The sequence below is a fragment of the Carassius auratus genome, chromosome 10 (assembly GCF_003368295.1).
Source record: "Carassius auratus strain Wakin chromosome 10, ASM336829v1, whole genome shotgun sequence".
Classification (NCBI taxonomy): Eukaryota; Metazoa; Chordata; class Actinopteri; order Cypriniformes; family Cyprinidae; genus Carassius; species Carassius auratus.
In genome coordinates, this window is record NC_039252.1 from 18938144 (window position 1) to 18959598 (window position 21455).

Sequence of the window (21455 nt, forward strand, 5' to 3'; positions counted from 1 at the left end):
TATATACATACATATATATATATATATATATATATATATACACACACATATATATATATATATATATATATATATATATATATACACACACATATATATATACACACACATATATATATATATATATATATATATATATATATACATATATATATATATATATATATATATACACATATATATATATATATATATATATATATACACATATATATATATATATATATATATATATATATATATATATATATATATATATGATGGTTATTATAAGTTTGATCAGAAAAAAAAACAGGACACAAAAAAAAAACTATTGAACTTTTGTTTTGATGATTGAAACTTTGAATAAAGGTGTGGAGCGAATGCATAAATATAAATAAATCCATGATATAGGCCTTAAGTGATTAAAAGCGTCCCAAAATGCATCTCATGAAGTTGGTAGGTTTTGACTTTCGTGGCAAATCAGAAGTTTTGCGACTTGACTTGATAGCAGACTCATAGATTAGTGCGTTACTTTTTGTGAGGAATATATCGATTACATGAATTAAATCCCACATTCACTTCCAAAAGCTCAATGGTTTATGATTCTGCAGCTGTACAATATTTATGAATACATGTTGTTTGTAAAGCGCGTCCCCGGCTTTATGGGGCGGTATCACGTGGGTGGTGACGTCGGCAGGCCTGCGCGCAGCCGTGACCGGTGTAAAGAAGATGGTGCTCATCAAGGAATAGTAAGTGCAAGTCGTTTTTCTATCTTTCTAGCCAAACATTATTTTTGTTTACGAATTACACATAGTAAATGTGTATCTGCTGGTTCTTGACCTCTTTTGGAGAGTGAAATGTGGACTGGAGGAGATGGAATTGCTCCCGGGAAGTGCGCGAGACACCGGCTCGCGCATGAGGCCCAGCTTTAGCCGCGCTAGCATGTAGCATTAGAATGCTAGGCTAAGCGAAACCACTCGCCATTCATTTTCAACGAGAGGTGCCTTAGCACGCGATGCTATTAGCTGTTACTTATTAGCCGTCAAGATTAAACGCCACCAAATCTGATAGTTCCCTCAGACTGGAGATAACGAAATAGTTATCGATTCATACCAGTTTATGTTCTCAGAAAGTGTCTGATTTTGACGTTAGCGGATTTATTATCACAAACAATGTCACGTTGTAGAAAAAACTCGCTTTTTAGTGGTTTTCTGTTATTTTGCCGGTTTATGTAAGTGAGGCATTATTAATGAGAGCGAAACCGCTTGACAGGTCAGCAACTTTTGAGTAAAGTCTGTCTGAGTAAAACATTTCAGATTATATCTCAACAATTAACGTTACCTTAGAAATATTGCCGACGCACTATATCATACTAATTTAGTATATCATTTAAATAAACTCACAGAGACCCAAAGATCTTATTTTTAAACCTGTTAATGGTAGCAGGTTGGTCTATATAATTGAAAAGTGTTTAATGATGATAATCAATTACCCTCTGGCTTGACAACCGGTTTGTTAAACACTTAATCTAATTATATTCACTCGTGTGACTTGGTTATTTTTAGGCATTTTCTGGTTTAGACATTCTTTGATGCATCCAAATTGGACTTCAATGTCAGTTTGACGGTTAACTCCCGTTTATATGGGCCTGCGGTCATTCATTTCCAACCTGTTCTTGTTTCCTTCCAGGTTTTATCTTTCTGTTCTCTTGGGATCTAGCTATCACATTTTAATTAGGTTCTCATCTGTTGCACAGGACATGACATGCCTGAAAACAGTAGCTGTATAGCCTTTAATCTGAGAGATCGGATCAAGATTATGTCACAATGTGCCACTTTATGAAATCCAGCACCTTTTAACCTTCTCTGAAGGTTTGGAGCATCAGGGCATCCTCCCTTTAGGTTTGCAAGAGCATGCAAATGTGAGCGATCCTAGCAGCAATGCAACAGGTTTGCATGGGTTTGATTACAGAAAACTCACTGTCAGAGTTTCCAGCTTGTCTCTGCTAGACTTAAATGGTCAGATGTACTAGAAAAACTCAGTCTGTCGCAATACTGCCGGTTTTCTGAGTCACCCTGAGTTACAGGATAGCATTTTAGCCTCTTGAGGTTTACAGGGGAGTTTCCGTATTGAGGAAACGATGAGTAATATAGAAGCTGATGTAAGTTTTTCCATTAAGAAGACCGTTTACATGGATGAAATCTGTAGTGTTTTGCCTGTCTGTCAATTGATCATTTAATTATTTTCAAAATTTGGCTCATATAGCAGGGATTGACCTGTAATGTTTTATGCTTTATTTAATGTTCATGTGTCAAATCAAGCTTCCAAAGAGCTCTCAAGATGAGCAGTGAATGTTGTTTATATGTAAAAATGTATAATAGCTTAACTCACAGTAGCAATTATGATTACTTGTAGTAATAGAACAAAACATGTTCCAGGATGATTATTTGTGTGTGTCGGGCAGCAGTGTCTTGTGCACCTGCTCGTAGAAGAGCTGGTGGCTCACAGGAAACCAGGTTTGTTTTTAAACTGGGTCCTGTGCTGATCTCATTTCCCTTTTCTCACCCCTACTTTACAGTCTTTTTACAATTCTGCTTTCAATACCCCACAAGATGTTACTGTAATTAAATTTTGTGTGTGCATTATGTTTCTGAATATTGGGGTCAGCACCAATTATTGATATTGGTTGTCCACTACAAGTGACAGATATCTAAATCACCCAGGCTGATTATTCAACTGATATTCTACATCATTTGAAATCATCAGCATTTTCTGGGGTTTTATATAATATAATATAATATAATATAATATAATATAGTATAATTGAACAATTTTATAAATTATTGTTTAAATCTGTGTTTATATATGTATATTTTATAATATTAATAAATAAATTTATTTTATTAATAGATTTAAATGTAAAAATGTATATTTTATAAATAAATTTAAGTAATACATTAGTGTTTATAATAATACAATTTATTGAGAGCGAACAAGAAATTTGTTTCAGTAATATATTGTATTTTTTTTTTGCATTGCACAAAAAAAAAACAGCCACTAAAATAGTGTCTTATTAATATAGGCTAATGTGTTATTTTTTAAATGCATTTTTATGTGTGTGTAAAATTAGTGTTTTGTCTAATTTTTATTATTATAATTTATTTTATTTTGTAAATAATTGTTCTTGTTTTATCTTTTCTTTCAGTCGTGTGGTCTTGCCATGCTCGGTGGAAGAGGTGAGCACTTTTTATTTTAATTTTTTTTTACACCTCCACCCTCCAAGTTCTGATAAGTTAAAAATGGACTGTATATCCACAGCATCACCTTGACCTTGAAAACCACCAAATACCCTCATTTCCTGTGGTTTAATTATGCTGATGGGTTATTAGTTCCATTGGCAGCATCAGTAGAGTCGGACCGCTCCATCTGAAACATTTTTCTAGAATTCAGCATCACAACACTTGTATAAACCCCAGCGGTTTGAACTCGTCTTGCACGTCGAGTATTTGATCGGAGCAACAAGGACAAGATAAAGCATGTCATGCATGTAGAACACGCTCGCCCTCGGGGAGCATTTGAGTCTCATGCTGTTCTGAGAGAACCAAACTTGAGGCTTGCTTGATTGACATTGTTTGATATTTTGTATTTAGGATGCTGTTGATTCGTAGCATGCCACATACAATCAGACTACTTTTGTGAAGTCCCTTGCTGCCTGACAGCTGTCATGCAGACTGTTTTAAAGTGATCTCTGTTGCAGATCCCGTCATATGTGATACAAGGATCCTCTTTCGGAAAAAAACACTCTAGGGCTCTGTTCCAAAACTTAGTGGGCTGCCTACAGTGCATGCATGTTATGGCATCATAGTTGCACGCATGGCTTTTGCATTGCAACAAGTGTTATTTTAGTATCATTAAGATTAGGGATGGACCAAAATGAAAATTCTTGTCCGAAGCTGAAGAAAATTAACCACTGGGCCGAAGGCCAAATATTGAACACGTTTTTTGCATTTTTTCCCCCCATGCATTTTGCTAATTTTTTTCACTATTGCATAAATTAAATATTATTTAGCTTTTCTAATAAAAATAAAAACAACTACAAAACAATTAAAAAAATATTTACTTAACACTGATTTTTTTTATTTTTTATGTTCTAGCATACATTATACCAGCAAAGCACAATTTAACTTAAAATAAATAAGTAAAATCTTTTTAATTTTTTTGAGACCCTCATCTTGAATCCGGCATGTTAATGTTTAATGTACAAATAAATGCAGACTTGCTGAGCAGAAGATAATTCTTTTAAAAAATTAAAACATTCTTCAGATGCTATGATACAAATCTACAGAGCCTACAAATCTATTAACTTTATTTTGTGTCTCAGTTTTATTTATTTTAGTACATTAAGTTTAATAAAAAATTTAATACGTTGCCTTTGCAATTAGCAGAAATGATTATTTACAAAAATTATTTCAATATAAATATTTAAGTGTTTTTTTTTTCAGTTAATTTCAATTTTTCATTTTATTTCAAGAGACATTTTAATGGTTTTAATTTTAGTGTCTGCTTTAATTTCGGACAACTGCAAGAACCCTTCTATATAGCTTTTATTTCAGCATTAGTTTTAGTACATCAAGTTAAACAACATTTTTTTTATGGTTTTAGTTACCTATAATAACCCTTGTCCAAAGCCTAGCTTAACTATTCATGCATATATCTACATCAGTTCCCTGTTTGGCTTCGTAAAAGTGGTTTTACTATAGTCTCCCTTCAAGGCATCAATCAGTCACTCAATGCAAAGCTTTGTCTCATATCTGGAACTGCTGGAAGGGACGTATTTTAATTATATGAGAGCTGTTTAATTCCACTGACGCTGATCTGAGTGTGTTTTCTATATGAAGTCTGTAGGGTTTGTGTATTCATGCATGTGACTGTGAGATCCACAAGTACTAATTTTAAGAGATATGATAAAATAAATAAAAACCTTTAAGATCATAATCTGTTTTCCAAGAGGTATTTTTAGGAGCACTAGCATAAAGATGACCTCAAAGACACAGAAAAAAACAAAATTATTTTTGTATCAGAGTATTTGTACAAACTATTATAGTTTTTAGTCATATTCTGAATTTTCTGAGATTTTATATATATATATATATATATATATATATATATATATACACACGTTGTTTTTATTTTTTTTGCCATATTATTTTGTGTGTTGTTGTTTTTTTTCATTTTAGTATTTTGTTCATCTGTACTTTTTGTATATAGTTTGTATTTTTATTTAACTTCTAGAAGTTTAAGTACATCTAAATAAAAGTTTTCCCTTGGCAGCTATATACGTGTATAAATGTGTGTGTGTGTGTGTGTGTGTGTGTATATATATATATATATATATATATATATAAACCAACTTTAAATAAAATGTATGTTTATATAAATATTCATGTAATTAAATATAATACAAATATAAAAAATTGTATCAGCTAGTTGTCAAGACAACATTTCTTATTTTAATTTAGTTTGACTTGTACTAAGATGTAATAAAAATGACTTAAGTATAGAAAACACAGAAGCTACTAGAAATGACAAACACGTAAAAAAATTACTAAAACTTTAAAGTTTATTAAAGAAATATTAAAGAAAACTATAAAAAAAATTTTTTATCTCAATAATAAGAAAATAACACTGTAAGGAACAAATTGTTTTTATGGTTTTGGTTTTAGTTAACTATAATAGACCTGGACTAAACTAAAGCGTTTTTTATTTCAGGAGGTTCATAGAAAGGTCAATAGTCACCTTTTGAAAATTATTGTTGAGTTTTAAGTGTGGTTATATCAACTCTTACCATCTGATCTATAAAATCTCACGTTTTTCTCTGGCTTTGCAGTATCAAGTCGGGCAGCTTTTCTCGGTGGCTGAGGCCAGTAAAAACGAGACGGGTGGAGGAGAAGGCATTGAAGTGCTCAAGAATGAACCCTATGAGAAGGAAGGCGAGAAGGGACAATACACACACAAAATCTACCACTTAAAGAGGTAAAAATGAGTCGTTTCATTCTGTACGCCAAGATGAGTTCACCAAACTTTAATAGTTTGTCAAGCTAGTAATTTTCTGTAATTGCAGACTTCTTGATACTAACACCAGCTACAGTTTAGTATTGTCAGATGTGACACGTCTCAAGTGTTTTGCAGCACATTATCAGATGACAAACCACTCAACTTAACGCAAAGCTGTAAATAATTACTCCGGCTTTGCTTCATTACTCTCGTGTTTTGCATTCATCCAGTAAAGTGCCAGGCTTTGTGAAGATGATCGCACCAGAGGGGGCGTTAGTTTTCCACGAAAAGGCCTGGAATGCTTATCCATACTGCCGCACGAGTGAGTGGAAACCTTTTCATCCGTTTCACCACACAATCCGTCACTATCATGTTTTTATTGCATACGACAATATGTAATGAATTACATATTGGCACAGACGTCATGCGTACACAATGTTTTTTGATTGTTTCATGAAGTTCCCACATGTGTCGTTTGGTAAAGAATTAGGCTGGAAACATACTCGGCAAGTATGCAAACGCAGACATGAATGCTCAACCAAAGCACGCCTAGGTCAGCCCTGTTGTTTGCAGCCAATATTAAGTTTGTTAAATGACTGAGACCCCAGAAGCCAGTGCATATGAACTGACCTCTGAAATATTTCGTGGCTGTTTGCATTCATGTACTCAAGAGTATGTTTCGGTACTCCTTGTATGTTTTGGTCTGTTTTGACAGTGGAAATATGAATGGTTTATTTGTGTCACCTGATTATTTTTCTTCTTTTATTTTTGCATGCCCCGCTCCATTCTCCTCAGTTGTGACTGTAAGTACAAACACTAGCAGTCATTATGACTGTACACTAAACTTTAATGCATGATCATTTACTATGAAGTGCCTGCAGTTTGTTAAAGTTGTTTGTGATCGAGTCACATTTAATTGATTCTAAGTGTGTGAAATGACACAGTGACCTTAAAAGCTATTCAGACATGCTTGTAAATGTGTGAATGTCATTGCATCAGATTAAGTGTCTGTATCTGCATGTCTTTATAGTTTCTTGTAACTTGTTTTTGTCAAAACTTTGTTTGCTTCGTGCACATGTGCTGTGTTTGGTAAATAATTATGTTATCATCGGAAAAGTCCAGACATTAAAGAACATTTCCTGAAGATGTACTCACCCTCAGGCCATTCAAGATGTAGATGAGTTTGTTTCTTCAGAGGAACAGAGTTGGAGAAATGTAGCATTGCATCTCAGCAATGGGTGCTCTGCAGTGAATGGGTGCCGTCAGAATGAGTTTCCAAACAGCTGATAAAAACATCAGAATAATCCACAGCACTCCAATCCATCAGTTAATGTCTTTTGAAAATTAAGCTGCATCTTTGTTAGAAACAAATCCATCATTATGACATTTTTCATCTTCTATCCATAATATTAGTTTCTTCAAATAACAAGTTTTCTCGTCTGAATTAGGAGAGAAATCTGCACAGATCAAACACTGTTTATAAGTGAAAACAAGTCTAAAACAGCTCTAACCAAATATGTGTGTGGATTTTGATGTGAGAATAGAACAGAAGATGGACTTTATCACTGGAGGAGGTTTTATTGTGGATTATGGACTAATTTTTTGGTCAGAAGTGATGTTTCAAATTAAAACACTGTAATAATGGATGAGTTTCTTACAAACAAACCACTTTTTGGTTCCCAAGATGTTCACTGATGGACTGGAGTGGTGTGGATTATTGTTTTGATATTGGACTGTCATTCAGACGGCGCCCATTCACTTAAGATTATCAGTTGTTAAGCAAGTTATGTAATACCAAATTTCTCCAAATCCTTTCCCATGAAAAAAACAAACCCATCTATATCTCGGATGGTCTGAAGGTGAGGACATTTTAGCAAGTTTTCATTTTTGGCTGAATTATTCCTTCAAGTGTCTAAATATGTTTTGGGACCACTGTGCGTGTGTTTATTTTAGTTCAGCTCGGCCAGTTTCCCTAGAACTTGGAGTACAGCCTATTTACTTCCTGTTTTCTAGGAGCTCGTTCCCTCCAGCATTAAAGCCAGTTTAAAAACATGCGGTTTGGAGCACTCTAAACCTGTTGGACCTCAGATTACCTTTTTAGAACCATATTTGCATTGCATGTGCTGTTAAACCACAGTTTAAAACAAGCTCATGCTGTTTTTTGTGCTAAAACCACATTTCATGAATGTAAACATCACTGTGTCTTCTCCTCAGAATGAATACATGAAAGATGACTTCATGATTAAAATTGAAACATGGCACAAACCTGACACGGGCTCTTTAGAGAATGTGAGTGAGACCTTCCTTATTTTTTTAATTTTTCGAATGCATCTGTAATATCAGGCTGATATGTTTTTTGTGTTTGTTTGTGCCCAATTACAGGTACATGATCTGGATCCCACCACATGGAAGACGGTGGAAGTCGTGCATATCGATATAGCCGATCGGTCTCAGGTTGAACCTGGAGTGAGTTCACTTTACATCAGTCTACAAATGTTCTGATCTCATTTGCACACATTTTTTGTGCCTTTAAGTAGCAATACCCACTTATAGTCTATCCCTGCTGGTCATCCTGTGGTCAGCTGGCACTCAAAAATGGACTGTTGATATCTAACTAATTTACATAACCCCGCCCTCTGCTGCAAATGCATGAAGCTGTTTTTGCATTAGAGGTTTTGGTGTGATGTTTCTCGTTTGCGAGTCCTTTTTGGATAAAACCATGCTTTAAATGAGACCTTTGGAACTGTTTGAGGCTCATTTAGTGTTCAACCATTGTGCTTCTGTTAATCGCTCATGCATGAATGCTTATCGGCTGATGCAGATAATCTCAAACTGGAAAAATCTGATTTATCCACTGAGTTTAATATTGTTTTATGTAATATTCCTGGCACAAAAAGGTTTTTTGTTTTGTTTTTGAAAGAAATTAAGTATGCATTAAATTGAAGTATCAGTAAAGACATTTATGATGTTACAAAATATATATGAAAATATAACAAAATATAATGAAGCACAACTGTTTTCTACATTGACACTAATCAGAAATGTTTCTTGAGCAGCAAATCAGAATATTAAAATGATTTCTGAAGATCATGTGATACTGAAGATGGAGGAATGATGCTAAAATCTGAGCTTTACATCACAGGAATAAATTACATTTTACAATTCAATTCAAATAGAAAACTGTTATTTTAAATAGTTATAATATTCAAAATTTTACTGTTTTCACTAATTTTTGAAATCAAACAAATGCAGTCTTGGTGAGCAGAAGAAACTTGCTGACCCCAAACTTTTAAACAGTAGTGCATGCACTTTGTAGCAAGACATCACAGCCCTACTTATCACATTACTCTGTCATAAAATTGTCTTAATACAACAAACCCCTTTGTTGCATGCTGTTTGTTTGCATGTAAATATTAGTGCATCAAAATTAATTACTTTATTGATTAGGTTCATACTAACACTCAAATTTCTCCTCCTGTAGCACACAAATTTAAAGTCAATGTAAGCCTAAACATAAAAAATCCACCAGAAATGCCACTTTTAGTCAACCGTTTCCAGTGTGCCATGATTTGGGACGTGCTAATCCTTATCCCGCATGCTATTTAGGCTGGCTAGTGTGACTTGTTATTCAGCCTTTAGCCGGCATGTTACGCAAGACTGGATTAGGGTGACATGACATTAGAGCGTGTGGACCATTGCCCTTCTAACCTGCATTACTCGAGGTTCAATAGTTTACCAAGAAGGCTTCTTCTTATCTTTCTCCACTGCTGGGAGACCTCAAGCTCCTGGAAGCGGCAGAGTTTACTGCACAATCTGGTCTGTTTGAAGCTGTAGACACTGTGCTAAACTCAAGCCTCAAGATCAAACAAACTATCTGCCGGTGTCATGTACAAGCAGACACGCACACTGCATCGAACATCAGCTGCTTTGAATAAATCCAAATGTGTTTCCATGTGACCTCTTTCTGGCTCTGTGCCGAGTGCATAAATACAGCTGTGTCCGTTTGACTGGAGTCCAGCGTCGTGGTGTGTTATCTGCTCCTCTTCATCTCCCGCTGACCCGCTCACTGTAGAGGGGCGCTGAAGTGACTGCGCTTTTATACTTCATATCTTTAATTAGTTAAGTGGATCAGTCTTGGTTCAGGTTAATCCTTATTCCCATATGTTCACGGTACTCAGTGCCGGGGTTTGAGAGATTAAAAGGTAGCGCACTAGTGTGCAAAGAAGGAAATGATGGGAATTGCTAAACTGGAGGTGGTGGGAAGGTGTTTTTTTCAAGATAACGTATTGTTACCTTTTCAGCCTTTAGCAACTTATTTTTTTCAGAAAGCAGCTACTGACAAATCAAGCAACTCTCTGAGTGATCATGATTAATAGTTTATGAAATTTACATTAAAAACAGTCTCACCCCAGACTTTACCTATTTTAATCTCAAGATAAATCTTGACTCTCTTAAAGAATCATTTAGCACTTTATTTTATTTATTCATGTATTTCTCTTCTCTCTCTCACACACAAACACACACACACACACACACACACACACGCACACACACAAAACTAACTACTAACTACACAAGAAGTATTGCGACTCTTGGGGGATAATCTTGGAATTAATCTAATCTAGACATTCAGAATGTGTGCTACCAAAATAAAATAATGACTAAATGTAAGGTTAAGTCTTTGAGAAGGGGGTTCTCAAGCCGGGTGGTGCATTAGAAAATGGGCTCATCTCCTGTTTCCAAAATGTATCACAAACTGCTTGAGAAAGCTGTAAACTAATTCCACATTGCACAAGGTGCAAACAACCTTACGCCTGTTTCACACATACTCCGTCTGCAGTGCGTATGCGTTTCGTATTTTTTTGTACGCACCCATGTTAACGGATTCCAGCGATCACACGGTTGCATTTCGTAAGTGCATTCCAGGAGCGGTGCGTCTGCAGCAGTGCACTGATCGTTCACGTACAGAGTATCGGACTGCAAACGCGTCCTGTGTGAAAACACAATGAGTATGAGTCTGTGCTGCTTCTGCACCACATACGTAACGCACACGGACTGCATACACACTGCAGACGGAGTATGTGTGAAACAAGCGTGCGTCTTGTTGAGGTTTCCATTGGGAAGCTTTCTTTAAAAAATTTTTAAAAAAATTCCCTGAAGCAAACACGGCGGTTTCAGCTGCATCCATATTAGCACGTCACGTTTGATGTGCTAATTTCACAGTAGGCATACACACAGCTTTAAAGACTCGCACTCGCCCCCCTACAGATTCAGCAAGGTATACATCTGCGCTAAAATATCAAGGTGAAAGTCATCATAGCTTGCGTAGTATAGACCCAGCTCCCAACCCAACTTTGAGAATAGATTAACGGCGATATTTTTTTTTATCACCCTATAAGTCTCACGTTAACGCAGCACGTTAATGCCGATAACGGCCCACCATATATATATATATATGCAAATATGGTATGATGTCATGGATATGTTCATTAGTGCATGGCATCATCTACTGCCACTGTTTACGCAGGCTTTAGCTACTTTGAGTAGTTGACAACACTGATAACATGAAATTGACCTTTTTTACTTTCTGAATGTTCCTGGTAATTGGTGATAAATTAAAATGTTTTGACTTATAGTTTTTGTTAATCAAAATAAAATATCCATCTCTGGAATTACATGGAAGCTGACTTAACCAAGACGATGTGGAGAAATATTAACCATAAAGAAAACATATGTTGTTGTTCTCTCAGGATTATAAACTGGCAGAGGACCCAGCAATCTTTCATTCAGAGAAAACGGGCCGTGGACCTTTGGGACCGGACTGGAAGGTGAGTGGCTTTATTAAAATAGTTAATTTATCAAAGATTTTTGTTCCTTATGAATTCCGTTCCATATAAAGCCCATGTGTGATTCCTCCATGAACAGAAAGAGCTCTTGGCTAAGCCGGACGCCCCTCGTATGTGTGCGTACAAACTAGTCACCGTCAAGTTCAAGTGGTGGGGCCTGCAAACCAAAATAGAAAACTTCATCCACAAGGTAAGCCACGATTCACATGCAAGCAAGAACTTTATATTTTATTCTCCCTCATGTTTTTTAACCATACAGTACACATAAAGAGATTTATACTAGTCCAAAGTACCACTTTTAATGCCCATGTGATGCCTTCACGCTCCAAAAATGACAAAAAAAAATTCCATGGTCTAAACAACTTGTGCATATAACACTACACTACATTAGATGTACAATTTCAAGGCGCATTGTGACAGATTTAATGCTAGTGATATAAAACACTTTCTGTGTCATTGGCATTAAACCTCATGTAATGCCTCTAAAATTCCAATAAGATTTGAGAGATTTTTTCCCCCATTTCACAATGCTTTGCAGTAAGAGACTGTATTTTATCTTCCTTTGCAGCAAGAGAAGAGAATCTTCACCAACTTTCACCGTCAGCTCTTCTGTTGGATTGACAGCTGGGTGGAGCTCACCATGGAGGACATCCGCCGGATGGAGGAGGAGACGCAGCGAGAGCTGGAAGAGGTGAGAAGGACATTTGCACATAATTATGGTCTGAAGTATGTATATTTTCTCAATTGCATTTGTTCCCACCCATCCTTGGCAGACCTCCTTATTCCCAGCAGTCCAGAGCATGAAATGCTGTTCTTTCCACTGGATTTTTTTTTTTTTTTTTTGGTCCATTCGTGAATGGTTTTTAATGGTCAAAGGGTTAATTTCTGTGCCTTTTAGTATCAGAATATGGAATTTCTATCATTTAAAAAAATAATAATAATTAGGCTGATTTAAATGTCACAAACCTCTCAAACTAGTTTAAAATTACTTTCAAATAAAATTACAGCTCATTTTGAAAATGACTCACCACAAATAGTTGAATAAGGTTTATTGAGCAAATGTCATTGTCATTCCTACTGATTCAGCAAACAAGTTGTCCAAATCATTCACACTCATTTTAATTCAATTTTCGATTTAAATTTTACTTCCCGGCAGTGTTGTTTTAGTATCACTGATGTACTAATTATAGTTTTTGGAAATATTTTTAATTACATTTTTATAATTTCTGTTTCGCTTACATTTTTATTAAAATTGTCAAATTTTGTTAGTAATTTTTATTAATTTTTAAATAAGTTAAAAAAAATTGTCATTTGAATAATTTTTTTTAATAATTAAAAAAATATTTGTTCAAGGTAAACTAAAAGAAAATTAGATGTTGCTTAGGTAACTAGCTGAAATAAAATATAATTTATATATTTTTTAATTCACTTAACGTTTATTTTATTTTAAAGAGGATTTTTTTTTTATGGTTTTAGTTTAGATAACTCTAATAACCCTGGATTAAGTCTATTCTATATAAAGATAACAAGTGAGTTGTCCGAATGATTGACGCTAAAATAGTTGATTCATTTCCATTTGAAATGAAGAATACTAGTTGAATGCAATTGCTTTTGTGTGCAACTTTTGTGAGCAAAGTTTTGGGAAAGAAATCATGAAGGAAGCTTTAGTCTTATTTAGTCTCTTGTCATTAAATTTAGTCTGCAGTTAAAATATAAAATAGCAGCGGGTCGGTCAGTGTGCTATTGAGAAGCACTGTATTCATAATTCACATTTTCAGTCTACATCATCAGCCTACAGTGCACATCTGGACAGATTTTACAGCGTAATACGGGTGTTTATAAGCGGAATAAAACGTTAGTACCTGTGATATTAGCACCAGGGGTCATTATTTGACTCTAGACGTAAAATAGTAGTCTCTGAATGTAATCCGGCTTCTGGACACTATTGAAGGGGTATGAGCTATATTGGGTTTGTTCCCCGCTGGTCACCGTTGGCAGCAAGCTCATACTCTCTATTTTCAGTTGTGTGTTTTTGTTGAACACGTCCCAGCTCAAGTGTATAGTATTTGGCCCAGACTCTTTCCTCTACCCAGTAAATATGACGACCCAACGGCACGCAGTCTCTCCAAACTCTGACATGCTCTGTGATCGCTTTCAGCATGCAGCCAAGGAAAACCGCAAACTCCTCACTGCCTGGGAAATATCGATCAGTACATTCTCATCCAAATCCCCAAGGCGTAGTCGCTTATTAGTTTTATTCTTAAGCAACGGTTGGCCAAGACCAATAAAGTGATTCCTTACCCATCAACCCAACAGTCACGTTATAAGTTATATCTTTCCCCTAACCAGTTCATCTGTAATTGCCTCCAGTTGTAAAGGCTGGCATTAATGATAAAAAAAGCAGTATATGTAGTAAAACTTTATATTAAACAAACAGTTTCTTAACACCACTACTATAGAGTTGCCAAGCAGAAAGTATGTATTTGGACTAATATTTGACGAATTAGGTTTACTTTGGCTTTGCCGTGCTTTACAGAAACCTTCCAGAGTATATATTTTTTTTAAAACCTCTTTTATGGAAATGGTGAATATGTTTCCAGTGAGGATTATGTCAACTTTAACCCATCCGTTGCCTCTTTGCTTACATTCAGCTGTTAAATGCGTGACTCTAACAAAAGGAGATATAAATGCATCATATTTCTCCCTAAAATAAAGAGCCTCTTTTTAATCAATAGCTTGTAATGAGAATAAATAATCTAATTAATTTTTTTTTAGATATATTTAAGTAATATATAAAATATAAATAAATTAAATTCGTTGATTATTATTTTTTAAGTTAAGTCTGATAAATATAAAATTTTACGAAATACAATAATTTATTTAAATTGAATCAAACAATCGCTATCAATCACATCCAAAATAAGTTTGTTTACATAATATACTATGTACTGTGTGTATTTGTTTATATATAAATACACACACCTGCATGTACACATTTAAGAAAAAAATATTTTAAATATTTATATATAATATAAATAATATGAATATAAATATACATATAAATATTTTCAAAATATATACTATAGTGAATCTACACAGTACACACACACACACACACACACACACACATATATATATATATATATATATATATATATATATATAATCTAAATGAAAACTTATTTTGGATGCGATTCATCGTTTGACAGCACTAAATATAAATTTTTACTTTTTTCATTTTTATTCATTTTTACAAAAAAAAAAATAATAATTTTATTTCTTATGCATCTGTTGTGGTCATTGTACAATTATTTTAATTCCTTTTCATGTAAACAACTTTGTATTACCATTGTGTGCTATATAAATAAACTTGCCTTGCCAAGTTTGATTCCTATAAAAATAACTTGGCTATTTCTATTCACTGAAATATGCTTTTCATGTTGTGTTATTGGCTATTTTGATGTTCCGTAACATTGTTCTTCCAGCTGGACATCAGCAAGTGGTAAGATTGCACCTAACGGCATGTTTTGTTTCTAGATGCGTCAAAAGGGGTCTGTACGAGGCACGACTGCAGCCGAAGATTAGCCGAATCCTTTTAGTATCACAAGGCAGGTGGAGAGACTCTGTAAGTGGAGGGGAGGAAAGGCGGCCGCTCCGTCGCACATTCTTTCTCACGTTCTTTTCAGCCGTCGCCACCCACTAACCCATCACTTCAGCTAACCACAACTAACTTTTCTTCTGGTGTTCTCCTCTCAGCTGACGGGTGGACGAATGTAACCCGAGTTAAAGTGTTAGTCATTTCAGACAAACTCTTGGCTGAACCGCCCAATAGCGTTCGCTCAGGCCAGAGGAAAATAGTGCCTCAACGGCACAAATTGAAAGCAGGTGTTTGCAGCTCCTTGAAAAAGCCTCATCTGCAAGTTCTAATGGTTTTAGACTCCAGTTGAAAGGTAAAAGAGTTCTTGATGTTTAAAGCAAGTGTGGCGGCCAATGCCTGTAGCTTCCAGACGCAGCGTTCTTCTGTCGAGTTCTTGATCTTCCCTCTAAATGGAGGCAGGTTGCGACGTTTACAGGAGCATCGTTTTTTTTTTTCCAGTATTCTCGTCCTGAAGGGTTAGTGCATACAAACATAAAATGCCATGATGTTGTTCCAAACCCGTATGACTGACTTTCTTCCATGGAGATGTTTTTGAAGAATCTCCACACTTGTTTTCTCTACAATTAAAGCATACAGTGGCCACAGGCTATCAAGCTGTGAAAAACATCATAAAAATTGTTTATACAATTTAAGTGCTGTTTTAAGTCGTCTGAAATCATAAGATAGCTTTGTGTGAACAAAATAATTCTTATTTGTTTTTTAGTAAATCAAAAACTTTTTAAAGGTTTCCTTAAACTTTATTAAATGTAGTTTGATTCCATTAAAATTAAATATGTATATTTTTAAATTTGCATTGCAGTTGAGGAAATTGGTTATGTTTCATTGTTAAGAAAATGTCAAAATACATTTTCTTTTTGTGGTTAAAAAAAAAAACTTTAAAACTTTCTTAAAGTTAGTTTGATTCCCTCAAAAAAAAAACTTTTTTTTTCTCTTCTTTTTTGCATGTAGGAATTGTTTTCATTTCATGGAAGGTATCATTTGACTTTCTGTCTTGTAATATAGTGCAAGAGTTGTATGGACTACTACAGTTTTTGTGAGTTTGACAGCCGTTATATACTTTCAGACGATCGTGCTGAACCTTTCTCAGAAGAAAGAAACTCATGCAGGTTTGGAGCAACGGAGAATGACAAAACTTGAATTTGTTGGTGAAATATTCCTTTATTTTCGTAATGGTCATGTGGTTTTCGTCTGCTCGAATCTTGTGTTGATCTTGCAGCGTCTGTAAGGCAGTTATGAAGTAGATTTTATAGGCTTTCTTCTTCTCGAGAGAAATTCAGCGTCTGTTGAGAGTCAGAACGGAGCACAGCCGCTTCATATTTGTGTTATTCTCCCTCCCTCTGCGTTTGGCTCGCTGCCGTAAAACGATCTGGAAGAGATGAGACTCTTTCCAAGCGTTTCTGCCCAATCTTTTTTTTTTCTTCTTCTTCATTTCTCATTTCTCCTCATCGCCCCATTGCTGCTTCTCTGCATTTTGTTCTTGGTTTCTAATCACCGCTTCTTGTGTTTGTTGATTTTTCCAGAGTGTGTTTGTACTCGGCGCATGTGTTTCTGCTCTCTTTGATTTGAGTGTGCGTTTGTACACGTGTGAGTGTGGAAAAAACCTTCAGTTCACACGGGGTCCTAACCAGGCACGATGAAGCGACAAAATCCAGCCGATCACAACTAATCAGTGGCTAATAACTAATCTTGGTGTTATTGAATCAAACAACCCATAAGTATTAAACTTTAATATGTAAATCGCACCTCATTGTTTGTGATTCCTCAAATCACCTTGCATCTTGTTTCTAATTGATCAGAATTATAATTTTCATTTTGCAGATGAAAAACGGGTGTAATATTTATTATTTGAAATTCTATTTTTAGATTTTATTTGAATTGTAAAGTTTTAGTAATTGTCATTTTGCTTTTGTAATTTTTATTCATTTTTAATGTTAAACACACGTTTAAAATCTTTTAATCAAAAATTTTATCTGTTAGGATTAGTTAATGCGCTGTGAACGAACCTAAACAATGAATTACATTTATTAACTTTAACAAAATAATAAAAGCTCTCTATATATTACAGATAAGTGAACAAGTTAAAAAATTCCCTATTGTACAGTGTTACCAACAAGTTTTTAATCTAACATTTGGATTTTATTCCATTTCAGCAATGTTTCAAATAGCACAAATGATTTTGAATAGTTTACTTTAGTAAACATGAACACCACTGTAGACAAACACCATGCATTTTCTTAAGAATATATGATGTTATATGCAACCAGTTGAAACCAAGCAAACAACAAAATGCACCAAAGCTTGAACTAGCATTGTAGAGATCGTCACACAATAGGACACTTTGTCGTTTCGTACCTGGTTAGGACAAAAATGTGGAACGGTTCAGCTGGCTTCAAACATGCGTTGGATGTTTTTTAACGGTCAGTGTTTTTCTCTTCTGTTCTCATAGCTTCGTAAAACTGGTCAGGTTCGAGGCACCAGTGCTGCTCATGAACAATGAGGCTAAACTTCAAGAATCCAACCACGATGACACTTGATGAAAGACATCTCCACATCCATCCAAACCGGCCAGTAGCTGCGCCGTCCTCCACCAGCAGACCGCAGAATGACACAGTGATCAGTAGTACTGTACTCACACACCTGCCGACAGACTGGACCTGCTTTTAGATCATGCAGGTTGATCCTGCGAAACATCAGATTATTGCTGTATGGTTGTGTTATTCCATTTCAGAAACAAAACGACTTAATTCTGGCAGGCATTGGACCAATTCTTTGTGTTTTTGTCTAATTTTATCTGTTTGTAATGGTTCAGATCTTTATTTTTTTCTTGTCTGTGTTTAGTCTTTCCCCCAGATGAAGCACTTCTTTTGGTTCCTTTAAAATCCTAATCACGTTTTAATTAGTAGACTGTCATTTCGTATCAGCGTAGTCCTGCCTTTCTAAGGAAAAATTTGTGATGCTACTGCACGGAATGCACATTTGTGCAAGAACACATGTCCACCTCGCAAAACCTTCGCCGCGAGTGGCTTTTGCATGAGCTCAGGCATGTTTTTGAGAGGGTCTTCATGTTCGCGTGACGTAACCCCTCAGGACTCTTCAGGTTCTCCTCACCAAAATCCAGAGTAACTACCAGAGCAAATCGCCATTGCTGCTGCTTTTTCTTATTTTTAGAGTCGTCTTAGGACAGGCAAAGTGCTTTTATATTGCTAATCTACCTGTAACGCTCTCAGGGTTCCCACGGTCTTGGAAAATCCTGGAGATATCAGGGAAAAATTGTGATTTCCAGGCGCGGAAAAGTCTCAGTTCATTACAAGTGTGCATACATAAAGCAGCTTCCCTTAGCAAATTATAAAAAAAAAATTTTTTAAATCGTCATTTCACTATTAAAGCTGCAATGCATGCAAACCATGTCGACGTTTAAAAGCAGAAGTGTGATGATTCTTGTTTAATCTATGAAGTCATAAATCTAAATAGCCATTTCTGAGGTATAACACCTCTGCTTACTGACATGCGAACAGTGACTCCTTTCTGGAATCCTTGCGCATATTATGCAAATGTTACTGGCGTTCTCATGACAACAGATTTAAATTCGGTGGCACTGGCAGTAAGAGATTCCAGTGCACAAGTCTCATGGTTTTACTGTGCACTTGAATCTTTATCTTGACCAGCCCTAACAAAAACGGACAACCTGAAATTTTCTACAATCGACATGCTGTCCCCAAAGCTTTTCTTTAATGAAATCATAAAGCATAAATTGATATATTTATATAATGAATATTGCATTATCTGTAAAATGATGGATCAGAACGTGCAGGAACGCTGAGTTCTGCGCCTGAAGGAGTGTGTAGATGCCTCAGCAGACGCTTAGGGTAAAGAGGACAGCTTTATAAACACATTTTAAAGAGCTTGATATTTGTATAGTTTCTATATCGTACCAGGTCAGAGTATCGGGATGTGCAGGTGGAATAATTCTACTTCCTGTGCTCCTCGTCTCTGGCTTTCCTGCACCAGCTCAGATCATCCAGCCTTGCAAAAAGAGTCTGCTGTTTGTGCAAGGCTGTTTTATCTTCTCGTTTATAAGTAACCGGTTTTTGACGTGTACGGTTCTCTGTGCCGGTCGAGAGGATTTGATCGTGCATTAGTTTTTATAGGTGGGCTTTCATGGACAGCTGATGGTTGGAGTTTGCACAGTTGATGGTTTGGTGTGTTCACGTCCCTCTCATTTCAAGGTCCCCGATTGTTCACACATTTCATGCAAGCCGCCGGGTTCGGCCTCAGCAGCAATCAAGGCGACGTTGACACGTACCTGTGTTCCTCTTCTCAGATCCGGATGGGAGGAAGTCAGGTTTAGATGCTTTTTTTTTTTTTTTTTCATGTTTTCTAGATCATAATGAGCAACCAGTGCACTGACGTCTGTTCTGACATACTGTCTCGAGTCTCACGGATCGTGTGGTTTACCTTTGGGCAAGGTTTTCAGATACATTGAATCATATTTTAATAAAAGCATAACTGCGCACTTGGAGAATCTACTGTTTTTTGTTTGTTTTGTTTCTTGGGGAATCACACAATGCTGTTTTTCTGCTTTTTCTGATTGTTTGTAAATCAGGGGAAATATCAGTGAATGTACAATGGTGTGATTTCTTCTACCCCCCCCCCCCCCCCACAGCTTTTGAATTGGTTATACATTTAATGATTAACCGTATATCTAATAAATTTCGACACCAGTCATGCTTGGTCTTTTAATTTGAGTTTTATTTTCACTTGTGGTTTTGCATGCTTTAACGTGTTACCTTTAAATTCAAGTCGACGGAATGCTTGTAAGCATCAGGTAATTTTTAAATTAAAGTATTTAGGTCTGGAAAATCTAGATAATAATCAAATAATAGTCTTAAATGCTTTTACATTTTATTTCTGCATCTGTAATTTGTGCCCACAGAACCATGTCTCGTGAATTTCTCCTAGTTTTCATCGGTGTTGTTCCTGACAGCAGCACTAGATGGCACTGTTCCGCTTTGCTAAAGAAACAGGTAAAGATTTCTGATAAAGACCAGAGGGACCTACAAAAGTCTTATGGCTTTCCATTTATTATCCTTTTATTAGTTTAATTTTTTCAGTCATAGCTATCAATAAATGGCCACTTATATTTCACCATAAAACCTTTCAGTGGTCTAATGGTTGTATCATTCCATAGTGGGTGTGCAGGACACCGTCTAGGTTGTAGTAGACTATAAGGGTTTTATTTCCACAATTTTGTAATCACTATTCATTAAAAAGCTTTTGTTGTAAAGATAAATAATTTGACCCATGCTGCAGCAGTGAGTTCTAAAAATACATCACAATCACCGGTTACTTACAGGAAATTAACCCTGAAGACACATTCATTATCTCTGGCTGCCATTCGTCACAGCTTGAAAATGAAGCCTGTTTCATGCATCTGCTAATTTACTAATTAACTGCTGCATATTTACTACAATATCTGTGTATAAAGGAATATAGCTGTTTTGCATATGAAGGATTTGGGGGTGACTGAAGATTTACACTGATTTGTGTTTATTCCATACTGCATTTAAACGTGAATTGCTTAAATGTATAGCTGTGTGTAAATAAGAGATCTAGTATTTCACACGTAGAGCAATTAAATAACATCGAGCACTGATGCATATGTGGGTGTATTTTTACAGAACATCTCTATGAACACATTTTTATAATATGCAAAATGTGGTGAGAAAATGTAATCCCAGTGTAAAAATTAAATCTATGTACTATTTTATATTTACAGAATTGAATACCAAATGAATTCATTAGATATACCATTATATATATTTATATATATATGTGTGTGTGTATATATATATATATATATGTATATATGTATATGATCTTATACTTAGTAAAGGAAAATATGTACTCAAGTGTTA

General features: G+C 35.4%; 1 protein-coding gene across 2 annotated transcripts; it reads left to right on the forward strand.

The window, feature by feature from the left end:
* The first annotated feature begins 628 nt into the window (after positions 1-628).
* On the forward strand, positions 629-20267 carry LOC113110186 (phosphatidylinositol transfer protein beta isoform). 2 transcript variants are annotated; one of them, XM_026274232.1, is made up of 12 exons: positions 629-731; positions 3188-3218; positions 5870-6015; positions 6267-6358; positions 6832-6839; positions 8251-8325; positions 8419-8502; positions 11787-11864; positions 11962-12072; positions 12451-12573; positions 15420-15507; positions 17987-20267. In XM_026274232.1, exons 1-11 carry the CDS (start codon positions 712-714, stop codon positions 15465-15467), a joined length of 816 nt encoding a protein of 271 aa, XP_026130017.1. In that variant the 5' UTR covers positions 629-711; the 3' UTR covers positions 15468-15507; positions 17987-20267. The 2 variants fall into 2 exon arrangements, with proteins under 2 accessions (XP_026130017.1, XP_026130016.1); XM_026274231.1 differs by lacking the exon at positions 15420-15507.
* The last annotated feature ends 1188 nt before the right edge of the window (positions 20268-21455 follow it).

Excerpts from the sequence above, each read along its gene's own strand:
- LOC113110186 (XM_026274231.1), top strand. The coding sequence starts at position 712 with ATGGTGCTCATCAAGGAATA. Across the intron at positions 732-3,187 it reads ATGGTGCTCATCAAGGAATA|TCGTGTGGTCTTGCCATGCT; the intron begins GTAAGTGCAAGT and ends CTTTTCTTTCAG. Across the intron at positions 12,073-12,450 it reads TAGAAAACTTCATCCACAAG|CAAGAGAAGAGAATCTTCAC; the intron begins GTAAGCCACGAT and ends CTTCCTTTGCAG.